This window comes from Cetorhinus maximus, chromosome 12 (assembly GCF_964194155.1).
Source record: "Cetorhinus maximus chromosome 12, sCetMax3.hap1.1, whole genome shotgun sequence".
NCBI lineage: Eukaryota > Metazoa > Chordata > Chondrichthyes > Lamniformes > Cetorhinidae > Cetorhinus > Cetorhinus maximus.
In genome coordinates, this window is record NC_135890.1 from 84,013,186 (window position 1) to 84,025,666 (window position 12,481).

Here is a 12,481-nt window from a genome sequence, read left to right on the forward strand (position 1 = left end):
CGTTATTTGTGGGATTGCTCAGCTCTGTCTATCGCATGCTGCTTATGCTGTTTGGCATGCAAGTAGTCCTGTGTTATAGCTTCACCAGGTTGACATCACATTTTTAGGTACGCCTGGTGCTGCTCCTGGCATGCCCTCCTGCACTCTTCATCGAACCAGGGTTGATCCTTTGGCTTGATGGTAATGGTAGAGTGGGGGATATGCCAGGCTATGATGTTACAGATTGTGTTTGAGTACAATTCTGCTGCTGCTGATGGTCCACTGCGCCTCATGGATGCCCAGTCTTGAATTGCTAGATCTGTTTGAAATCTATCTCATTTAACATGGTGGTAGCCACACAGTGGTAGTGCCACACAGCATGGAAGGTATCCTCAAGAGAAGGCAGGATTTCGTCTCCACAACGACTGTGCGGTGGTCACTCCTACCGATACTGTCATGGACAGATGCATCTGTGACAGGCGGGTTGGTGGAGGATGAGTATGTTTTTCCCCCTTGTTGGTTCCCTCACCACTGGCCACAGCCCCAGTCATATCCTTTGGGACTGGGCCAGGTCAGTCAGTAGTGGCACTTCTGAGCCACTTTTGGTGATCGACCTTGAAGTCCCCCACCTAGAGTACTTTCTGTGACCTTTCCACCCTCAGTGCTTCCTCCAAGTGGTATTCAACATGGAGGAACACTGATTCATCAACTGAGGGAGGGCGGTAATTGGTAATCAGCAGGAGGTTTTCTTGCCCATGTTTGACCTGATGCCATGAGACTACTTTGGGTCCAGAGTTGATGTTGAGGACTCCTAGGGCAGCTTCCTCCTGACTGCCACCATATGACAGGACATTGTTGTTTCTGGTGTCTCGGCCGATGCTGGTTGGTCCATCCGGTTCCATTCCTTTCTTGAAACTTTGTAGTGGTTTGATACAACTGAGTGACCATTTCAGAGTCAACCACATTACTGTGGATCTGGAGTTGCACGTAGGCCAGACCAGGTAAGAATAGCAGATTTCCTTCCCTAAAGGTCATTTCCGAACCAGATGGGTTTTCACAACAATCGACAATGGTTTTATGGTCATCATTAGACTTTTAATTCCAGATTTTTATTGAATTCAAATCCCACCATCTGCTGTGGTGGGATTCAAGCCCTGGTCCCAAAGCATTACCCTGGATCTTTGGATTACAGGTCCAGCGACAATACCACTACACCATCACCCCCTCTTTGGCTGAATGGGACATGCTGAGAGTTGGGATAAGTGCTGCAGAATTTTGGATAATATCAACTTAATTGAGGGTGGGAAATGGGACACTGACAGCATCTGTGGAGAGGAAGACCGCATATGGACCTGCTGTCAGACCTGTTGAGTTTTTCCAGCAATTTTTCTTTGTTTCAGATTTCCAGCATCTGTAGTATTTTGCTTTTATCAGCTTAGTGAATCTCTTTTGAACTGCCTCTAATGCCAGTATATCCTTTCTTAAATACGGGGACCTAAACTGCAGCCTCACCAACACCCTGTACGGTTGCAACAAGACTTCCCTATTTTTAAACTCCAACCCCCTAGCAATACAGGCCAAAATTCTATTTGCCGCCTTAATTACTTGCTGCACCTGCATGCTAACTTTTTGTGTTTTTTGTACAAGAACACCTGGAACCACTTGGAGGGGAACTTCTAGCTGGTAGAGATTACAGATTTTGCAGGTGCTGTTGAAGCAGCTTTGGCAAGTTGTAGATGATGCTGCAGCCATGGTGCATTGGTGATTGAATATTCAAGATGGTGTACCCTAGATAGTGTTGAGCTTTTTGAACATTAGTGCCACACCCATCCCAACATGTGGAGAATATTCCATCATATTCCTAACTTTAACTTCATAGATGGTAGAAAGATTTTGGGGGAGTCAGGAGGTGAGCCAGTCACTGCAAAATACCCGGTCTTTGATCTCTTGAAACCACAATATTTATGTGGCTGGTGTAGTTCTGGTCAATGGTGACCCTCAGGATATTGACAATGGGGAATTTGGTTATGGTAATGCTATTTAATGTCAATGAGAGTTGCTTAGACTCCCTTGTGTTGCTTGCCAGTTATGATGCATGAATGTTGATGCTATCCACTTGGGCCTGAATGTTGTCTAAGTCTTGCTGCGTGTAGACAAGGACTACTTCGTTATCTCAGGAGTTGCAAATGGAATTGAACACTCTGTAATCACCATCAAACATTCCCACTTCTGACCTTATGATGGAAGGAAGGTCATTAATGAAACAGTTGAAGTGATTGCTCCAAGGACACTACCCTAAGGAACTCATGTAATGATATCCTGGGGCTGAGTGGATTGGGCTCTAACAAGCACAGCCACCTTCCTTTGTGCTAAGTATGACTCCAGCCAAAGTTCTCAACCGTTATTCCCACTGATTTCAGTTTAATGGGCTCCCTGGAGCCATGCTTGGTCAAATGCTGCCACAATGTCAAATGCAGCTCAGCTCTGTAATTCAGTTCTTCTGTTCATGTTTGGACTAAGGCTATAATTGGTCTGGAGCCAAGCTGTCCTGGTGAATGCAAACTGAGCATCAGTGTGCATGTTATTGGTGAGTGCTATGTCGTAGAACTGATAACACCTTCTGTCACTCCGGTGATTGAGAGTAGACTAATGAAACAGTGATTGGTGAGATTGGTTCTGGCATTTTTGTGGACAGGACAATTTTCCACTTTTGGGTAGACTTCTGTGGCTGGGCTGGACTGGCTCCCTCCACTGCGCTCATCCATTTCTTTATGGCACATGGAATAAATCATATGGACTGGCCTTTGTGATGATGTGGACCTCAGAAAGAAGCCAAAGTGGGTCATCCACTTGGCAGTACCGGCTGAAGAGAGTTGAGAATACTTGATTCATGTGGAATGGAATACTCCATTCGCGTGCTGGGATCTGCCATTGTTGAGGATGGGGATATTTGTGGAGCTGCCTCCTCCTCCTAGTTGTTTAATTGTCCACTGGCCTTCATAACTGGATGTGGCAGGTCTGCAACTCTTTAATTTGATCCTTTGGTTGTGGAAATGCTTAGCTCTTCTATTGCATGTTGATGTTTGTTCACAAGCCACTTGGCCTGGATTGGATGGGTAGGTTATCAACAGAAGCTAGAATGGAAATGGCTTAAACTGTTACCACACTCTTTAATATTGCCGATAAAGAAAACATGCTATCTAAGCTTTTCGTCTTGCACTCGTCAGGATAGCTGATTACCAAACTCTTAATTAGGGAACAACAGATTACAGTGCATGAGAAGAGAGTGCTGATTGGTTGGCAAGTGGACTCAGGTGGAGGCATTGCCATGGAGCAGTTAGCTACCCAGCTTTGTTCAAATTCAAAACGAGCAGGTCAGCTCTGGTCAAGGCATTGCCCTGCGGAATGAACCAGGGAATAACTGTTCCCTAAACTTTTGCTTAGACAAAAAAGCTACAAAGTGTGCACATGTTCCTCCAGTCTGCAAAGGACAGGACCCTGTGTGTGATTTCTAGCATGGGTAAGTGAACTGCACTGCGATCCTGGCTGACTATCTTAAATTGGTTTTTAGTGTAATTCTTAGCACAATCAGGATTGTTTAGCAAGTGATTTCCAATCATGGAATCACATCTAATGTTGGACACATTTGTTTTGCAAGCACACGCTGTTTGGGTGTGGTTAGAACTTTGCCTGTCGTGAGTGGTTGAAGGGACATACTGTTTGATATGATCCACAGATCATTAGGCCTTATGGCGATTTTATACCTGGCATCACACCAACCAATCACACTTTTCTCATGCAGTATAAATTGATGTTCCCCTGTTACAGTTTGGTAATTTCTTGCAAGCCATCCTGATGTGTTCAATATGAAAAGCTTTGATAGCACGTTTTTTTTTAGTAATACTCAAATTCTGGGCTACTAAACGACAATCTTCAATCATTCTTAAATATTAGATTTGTGCCATAGGACCGGAGGATTGCAAATGCTAATTAAAAATGGGGCTAAACTTGGTAACAAACTAATCAGTCTAATGTCAGTGGTGGGGAAAAATACATTGCTGAGGACAAAATTAATTTTCGCTTGGACAAATACAAGTCAAGTACCCTTTATCCAAAACCCTGGGGGTCGACTGCGTTTCAGTTTCAGATAATTTTGGTTTTCAGATGCAGCAGTTAGGCCTAGCCTACTTGTATTGCAATGGCCGAAGCCTAGGCTAGCTACAGTCTCAAGTAAATAAAATGGCTAGAAAAGTAAAATGTACCACTGAATGAATAATAAAGCATGCCTGTAACAAGTTCCCGCCTGTAACAAGTTCCCACCTGTGGCGCCACCTGCAAACCTTGCAGGAGAGAGTTCGTAAGGTAAACAGTGCAGACAAAAATCATGGTAAACAGTGCAGACAAACAACAAAACTTCCCACATAGAAGGTTGGGTGCGGCGAGGTTTGTGTCAGCTCGGGTTGTGTCAGCTCAGGTCACAGACTTCTGCACCAAAGACTAATGAGGTTCAAAGTGCGGTTTTTGGATGTGTTTGGTTTTTGGCTTTACGGATAAAGGATACTCGACTTGTGGAAGTAATAAGGGGCAGCCAGCATGGATTTGTACAAGGCACATTATCTTGACTGACTTCATTGACTTACTTGAAGCAGTAGAGTGTGTTGATAAAAGTGGTATGGTAGCTACTGTTATACAATGACTTTCAAAGGACTTGATAAAACTATCTCTTTTTGAAAAAATAGAAGCAATAAAGGGATGGTGTTAATTTGGATATGAAATTTGGCGAATGGAAGGCAGAGCATTGTGGTGAAATGTGGGCTGTGGGGTTCCCTTGGTATTGCTATTAAGAGCATTGCTTTTCTGAAATTACCTGTGTTGGTGCAGGGAATACAATTTTGTAAGTTTGCTTGCGATACAAAACTGCAAACTTAACAAATTGAGTTGGATTTCAGGAGGATATAGACTAGTGAAATGAGCAGACGCATGCCAGATATAGTTTAATGTGGATAAGTGTGCAGTGATACTGCCTCTGAATGTTGTTGTTTCTCCCAAAGAGTATAATCTAAAAATAAATGATTTGGGGGTAGGAGCAGTGTGCAGGGGGCAGTGTGGTGCAAGAGTAGAGGGATCTGGTGATGCACATTCACAAATCTTTGAAAGTGGCATGGCAAATTAAAGCAGTTGAGAAAGTTGATGGGTTACTTGACTTCGTAAATAGGGCATTGACTACAAAAGCAAAAAGTTATGCTAAACCTTTAGTTTCTCTGGTTAGCCCTCAGTTGACGTATTTTGTCTTTCTGGACAGTTAGGAAGAATGTCAAGGCCATTAAGAGGGTATAGAGAAGCTTTGCCTGGTTGGTACAAGGGATGAGGGAATCCTGATATGTGGACTGATTAGAGAAGTTGGGGTTATTCTCCTTAGAGCAGACAGAGGTATTAAAACTAAGGGGTTTGATAAAGCAAACAGGGTGAAACTATTTTCTATGGCGAGTGGGTTGATTATTCAAAAGTCAGATATAAAACAATTCATAAATCAATTTAAGTGGAAATGAGAACTTAATGCAATGGGCTAAAATTTGGAACGCGACCTGAAAGGATGATGGCATCAGATTCTCAAAGGAACTTTCAAAAAGCAATTAGACATGTTCTTGATGAGGACTAATTTGTAGAGTTATGGAGGGAAAAATTACTACGTTGTTGGACTAAATTGGGCAGCTCTATAAAAGAACTGGTGCAGATGTGACTAGCTGAATGGCCTCCTTCTGCACTGTAAGATTTTGTGATTCAGTATGCATGTGTTGTAGTTTCATCAGGTTAGCACCTCATTTTCAGATACCCCTGGTACTGCTTGCTTGAAGTATCCTCTCCTGTACTCATCAAACCAAGGTTGGTTACCTGGCTTGAAGGTAATGGTGAGCCATTTGCTGGGCCTTGAAGTTGCAGAATGTGGTGTAATACAGTTATTCACTGCTGATGACCCACAACGCCTCATTGCCCAGATCTGAGCTGCATGATCTGTTCTGAATTTCTCATATAGCATGGTGTTAGTGCCACATAACATAACAACTAGTGCAATTGTATAAGTCACTGATTATACTGCATAGAGTACAGCACAGCTGGAGGCCAATCAAGCCTTGTTGCAAGAGCTGTACAATTACACCTAGTCCTCTGCTCTTTACCCACTGCCCAGCAAATGTTCCCCCTTCAAGTATTTATCCAGTCCCCTTTTCAAAATTATTATTGAATTTGTTTTTACTGTCCAGGCAATGGATTCCAGATCATTATAACTTTTATTTTCCCTCCTATGACATCTGGTCTCTTTACCAATTGCATTAAATCTTTGTCCTGTGGTTACCAACCTTTCGACCAGGAAACGGTTTCTCCTTACTCAGTCAAGACTTTGCACATCTCTATCAACTTTTCCCTTAGCCTTCTCTGTTGTAAGGAGAATAGCCCCAGTTTTTCTAGCCTCCCCATGTTAGTCACATTTTTCACACTTGGTGTCATTCTAGTAAATGTCCTCTGCACCTTTCTGAGGCCTTGATATCTGCCACTCCCCTGCCCCAACCCCACAGATTTTCTGACCTTCTCTAGGCTAGCAGTAAGTTGCGAAAATTACGAACAACAGGGAAGAAATCTGCCTCATGCTGCAAGCTCTATCCATCTAGCCATACATAGTTGCAATATCAGATGTACATTCCTGACTCTGGGTGGGGGGAGAGGAGTTTTTGCATGGCCCCTAGATGCTGTGCCAACTGTCACAGCATAGCTTTTCAATGCATTTTTTTTCCCGCCTCTTTTCCCCAATAGCTCAGAAGCATCAAAATATGATATAAATGGTGCAGCAAGAGAAACCAAGAACAACCTAAGTTTTGCCCCTAGTAGGTGCAGTTAGCTGTTTGTAGTGGGGCTGAGGGTCTTATTTTGCTGTTTTTGGCTTGGAGAGAAGGAAAGTTAGCTATTCTGAGTGGAAATGCTAGCTATCAGTTGATGTACAAATGATGCCAGAATTGTTTATTGTCACTGTGATCAGGTCTGCTGTCCTGTCTCTTCGAAGCTATTCAAACTTAATCATAACAATGACCATTTATGAGGAACCAAAGGCCCACTGCCATTCATAGAATAAAACCCAGGATAGGCAAAAACTGCTAACATTACTGCTCCTCAAAAGCCCACACTGTTTTCTAACTATTGTGCCATGTATAACCTCCCTTTTCTCTCTCAAGATCACTGAACATGTTCTCTCTACCCAGCTCTGTGCATATATCTCTCAATTTTCTTTCTGACTCAATTTAGTTTCTATCCTGCTTCAGTACTGAGATCAGCTTGGTGAAAGTCACTGATTTCCTCTCAAACAATGGTTGACTGCTCCATTGCATTTGGCAAGGTTGACAATATCATTCTTTACCCTTTCTTCTCTATGGCACATCTGCAGAAAACAGCCTTCCAATTAGTTTCACTCCAATTAGTCGTGAGCAATGATTTCTCCTGCACGGTCCCCACTTTTTTCAATTTACATGTTAACTTTCATGTGCTTTTTCTTGAGGTATCAGGGACAGTTTCCAGATGTAAACAACACTATTCTAACGCAGGTACTTTGTCAGATTCCACGACCATTTTTGTCTGATTCATTGACACCAACTGTTGGAGGATTATAAATGTTTTTCCTGTTGAATATTGTGGGGGGAAAGGCAATGCTTATTTACTGCTTCTGTTCCCTATCTCCATACCACTGAAAATCTGAACACAGTTTCAATACCTGGACACTCAATTTCTCCAATTTTATACTAATACAAAAGCGAAATACCGCAGATGATGGGATTCTGAAATAAAACCAGAAAATACTGGAAATACTCAGCAAGTCAGATAGCATCAGGGTAGCATCCGTGAAGAGAGAAACAGAGTTAATGTTTCGGGCGTGCGATCTGTCATCAGGGGTACTATTTAAAAAAAAAACATTAATTGAAAGTATTTTTGTGTATCTAATCTTCAGGCCAGAAATGCGCGCACATCTGAGGTGGTGGCAGTCAAGAAGATGTCCTATAGTGGTAAACAAATAACAGAGGTAAGGAAATTTGTTCCATTATCTTAATTATTTTAATTTAGCAATTTTTAAAAAGAACATTTGTGTTTTGTTAGAGCTTTTTGAAGGAATTAGTATGCTGCTATGTAGTAACCAGTGACAGTAAATATAATGTTTGGTGAGGTTTTTAGATCCATTTTATAATTTATCTAATAATTATTTACAGAAATGGCAGGACATTATCAAAGAAGTGAAATTTCTCCGCCAGCTCAAACATCCAAATACTATAGAATACAAAGGTTGTTATCTAAAGGAACACACTGCCTGGGTAAGTTTGCAGTTTTTCCAAATTTTATGTAATCGTATTGTGCAGTTAGTAACTTAAAGGGGTAAAATGGGCAAATTAAATATGAGCAGTTTTAGAATTGGAAACTGATATGCTGTAGTGACCCGTCATGTCCATTGATGCAAATCACCACAATCAGAAATGCTTTATTGCAACCAGCTGAACACTAAATGCTACATGTAGATCTGTAACCATGCAATGGTACTATGTAAATCATCTCGAATGCAGGGCCAGCACCACATTTTGTTGGAGCAAATTATATTTTTAGGCTAAATTTTAAGTGTTCTTTTTAGCAAAATGCTGCAGATGCTGGAAGTCTAAAATAAAAATAGAAAATGCAGGAAATATTCAGGTCAAGCAGCACCTGGAGAGAGAGAAAAAGTTAACATTTCGTGTTGATGGCATTTTGGCAGAACTGGAAGAAGTTGGGGATGGAACAGTTTTTAAGCAAGTATAGAAGCATGAAAACTTACGGAGAAGAGGAGGTCTGTGGGGTGGAGGACTGGAGTGATTGAATGATTAAAGGAATGATGGTGCAGGGCAACATGGAGTAACAATGGGTTAAATAAAGCAATGTGGATTAGTTTAGAGGAGTTGTAAATAGCAACAGCACAATGATTTTGGAAAAATCATTAGGAGCAGTGGTTATGATTTGAAGTTCTCAATAGATGAGGAATAGCCTAATAGATGAGGTGCTGTTTCTTGAGCTCCTGTTGAACCTCATTGGAACAATGCAGCAGGCTGAAGACAGTGGGAGTGGTACAGTAAATTAAAATGGCAAGTGAGCAGAAGCTCAGAGTCACACTTGACTGAACAGATGCGTTCAACAGTGACCCACCCAATCTGCATATAGTCACTGCCATTGTAGAGGAGACTGCATCAGGTAAAGTATGCTAAGTTGAAAGAAGTACTGATAAATTGGATGGAGTCTTTGGGGTCCTGGATGATGGGAATGGAGGAGGCGAAAGGACAGGTTTTGTAGCTCCTGTGCTTGTGCAGGTAGGTGCTGGAGGAATGGAGGTGAATTTTGGGGGTGCTGGAAGAGTGGACCAGGTGTTTGGAAGGATCAATTCCTTTTGAATACTAAAAGGGTCGGGGAAAGATATATTTAGTGGCATTGCACTGGTGGTGGCAGAAGTGGTAGAGGATGATCTGTTGAATGTGGAGGCTGCTGGGGTGGAAGATGAGGACAAGTGTAGGATATGGAGTGGACATGGTCAAATGTCTTGCCATCTGCAGTGGGCAAGAATTCTTGGTTGAGAGAAAAGGAAGACATTAGGAGAACTGGTATGGAATGTGGAATCGTCTAAACAGTTGCAGCAGAGATGGCGAAACTGAGTGAAAGGAATGGAGTCTTTTAGGAAGCAGGATGAAAGGAAGTGTAATCCAACTAGCTGTGGGAGTTAATGGCTTATAACAGATATGGGTCTATGGCCTATCCAGAAATGGAAATGGAGATGGAGAAGTCGAGTAAGGGAAACGAGGAGTTGTAGATGCACCATGTGAAGGTGAGGGAGGAGTGGAAGTTTGAAGCTAAGTTGATTAAGTTTTCCAGTTTGAATTAAGAGCAGGAAGTGGCAACCAATGCAATCATCAGTATACAGGAAAGTGAGGTGAGGAACAGGACTTCAAAATAAATTTTGAACTTTATAGAAGCTTCCATAGAATAAAAGGCATGGCTAGGACCCATACAGGTTCCCATTGAGCATCTTTTTATTTGGAGGAAGTGTGTGGAGTCAAATAAGTTGTTTAATATAAGAGCAAGTTTCAGCAGACAGAGGAGAGTGTTAGTGGATGGGAACTGGTTGGGCCTCTGTTCAAAGAAGTGAGTGCCTGCAGACCATTCTGGTGGAGGCTGGAGATGCAGAGAGAGTGGATGCTCATGATGTAAGGGATTCAGAAAAGATTGGAGGAAGGGAGCAAAAATAATTGAGGTAGGAAAAAATAAATTCCATGGGGCAAGAACAGGCTGAAACAATGTGCCTGTGAGGGCAGTTTTGATGTTGGATCTTGAGAAGAAGGTAGAAGCAGGGCTGGGAACTATAAACTTGGAGTTTATAGTGTGGGGTGATGGTTCTCCAGAGGAAATGAGGTCAGTGCTTGTCTGGGAAGCGATTGTTTGATGTTCAGTGGTGGGGTAAATCTTTTTCTGTAATTTTTTTCTATTCAAGTATTTACCCATTATCTTTGGAATGTTGCTATTGAATCTGCTTCCACCACCCGCTCTCAGTACATTCCAGATCACAACTTTGTGTAAATTTTTTAAAAAGTTTCCTCATATTACCTCTGGCTCTATTACTAATCAACTTAAATCTGTGTCGCCTGGTTACTGACCCGTCTGCAGTTAGAAACAGTTTCTCCTTGTTACTCTTTATCAAAACTATTCATGATTTTGTACACCTAGCAAATCTCTTCTTGACATTCACTGCTCTAAGGAAAATAAGCTTGGCTTCTCCATGCTCTCCGCATTACTGGGGTCCCTCAACTCTGGTACTATTCAATAAATCTGCTCTTCATCCTTTCCAAAGTCTTGACATCCTCCCTGAAGTGTGCCTAGAATTGAATCAATGCTTCAGATTGTTGTCGTTTTCCCACCACTGTCCTTTGGCTGACTGGCAGATTTATCTATCTCCATAAGACATAGGAGCAGAAATTAGGCCATTCGGCCCTTTGAGTCTGCTTCGCCATTCAATCATGGCTGATAAGTTTCTCAACCCCATTCTCCCGCCTTCTCCCCGTAACCTTTGATCCCCTTACCAGTCAAGAATCTATCTATCTCGATCTTAAATACACTCAATGTCCTGGCCTCCAGAGCCTTCTGTGGCAATGAATTCCATAGATTCACCACTCTCTAGCTAAAGAAGTTTCTCCTCATCTCTGTTCTAAAAGGTCTTCCCTTTACTCTGAGGCTGTGCCCTTGGGTCCTAGTCTCTCCTACTAATGGAAACATCTTCCCCACATCCACTCTATCCAGGCCTTTCAGTATTCTGTAAGTTTCAATCAGATCCCCCCTCATCCTTCTAAACTCCATCGAGTATAGACCCAGAGTCCTCAAACGTTCCTCATATGTTAAGCCTTTCATTCCTGGGATCATTCTCGTGAACCTCCTTTGGACCCTCTCCAGGGTCAGCACATCCTTCCTGAGATATGGGGCCCAAAATTGCTCACAATATTCTAAATGTGGTCTGACCAGAGCCTTTTAAAGCCGCAGCAGCACATCACTGCTTTTATATTCTGGTCCTCTCGAAATAAATGCCAACATTGCATTTGCCTTCCTAACTACCAATTCAACCTGCAAGTTAACCTTAAGAGAATCCTGGACTAGGACTCCTAAGTCCCTTTGCACTCCAGATTTCTGAATTCTCTCCACATTTAGAAAATAGTCTATGCCTCTATTCTTCCTACCAAAATGCATGACCTCACACTTCCCCACGTTGTATTCCATCTGCCACTTCTTTGCCCATTCTAACGTGTCTAAATCCTTCCGCAGCCTCCCCGCCTCCTCAATACTACCTGTTCCTCCAACTATCTTTGTATCACCTGCAAACTTAGCCAGAATGCCCTCAGTTCCTTCATCTAGATCATTAATGTATAAAGTGAAAAGTTGTGATCCCAACACTGACCCTTGCAGAATTCCACTAGTCACCGGCCGCCATCCTGAGAAGGACCCCCTTATCCCCACTCTCTGCCTCCTGCCAGACAGCCAATCTTCTATCCATGCTAGTACCTTGCCTCTAACACCATGGGCTGTTATCTTACTGAGCAGCCTCCCTTGCGGCACCTTGTCAAAAGCCTTCTGGAAGTCCAAGTAGATAACATCCATTGGCTCTCCTTTGTCTACCCTACTCGTTACCTCCTCAAAGAATTCTAACAGATTTGTCAGGCATGACCTCCCCTTGATGAAACCATGCTGACTTTGCCCTATTTTACCATGCACTTCCAAGTATTCTGAAATCTCATCCTTAATAATGGACTCTAAAATCTTACCGACGACCGAGGTCAGGCTAATCGGCCTGTAATTTCCCGTCTTTTGCCTCACTCCCTTCTTAAACAGGGGGGTTACATTAGCAATTTTCCAGTCCTCTGGGACCCTCCCTGACTCCGGTGATTCCTGAAAGATCACCACTAATGCCTTC

The 12,481-nt window shown here is 42.6% G+C and overlaps 1 protein-coding gene across 3 annotated transcripts in view; it reads left to right on the forward strand.

Moving 5' to 3' along the window:
- Window positions 1-12,481, forward strand: part of taok3a (TAO kinase 3a) — a 154,863-nt gene that overhangs the window by 60,611 nt on the left and 81,771 nt on the right. For all 3 annotated transcript variants that reach the window (XM_078554017.1, XM_078554018.1, XM_078554019.1), the window contains 2 exons: window positions 7,970-8,041; window positions 8,226-8,327. In XM_078554017.1, coding sequence (XP_078410143.1) covers window positions 7,970-8,041; window positions 8,226-8,327 — 174 coding nt within the window. The remainder of the gene's footprint in view (window positions 1-7,969; window positions 8,042-8,225; window positions 8,328-12,481) is intronic.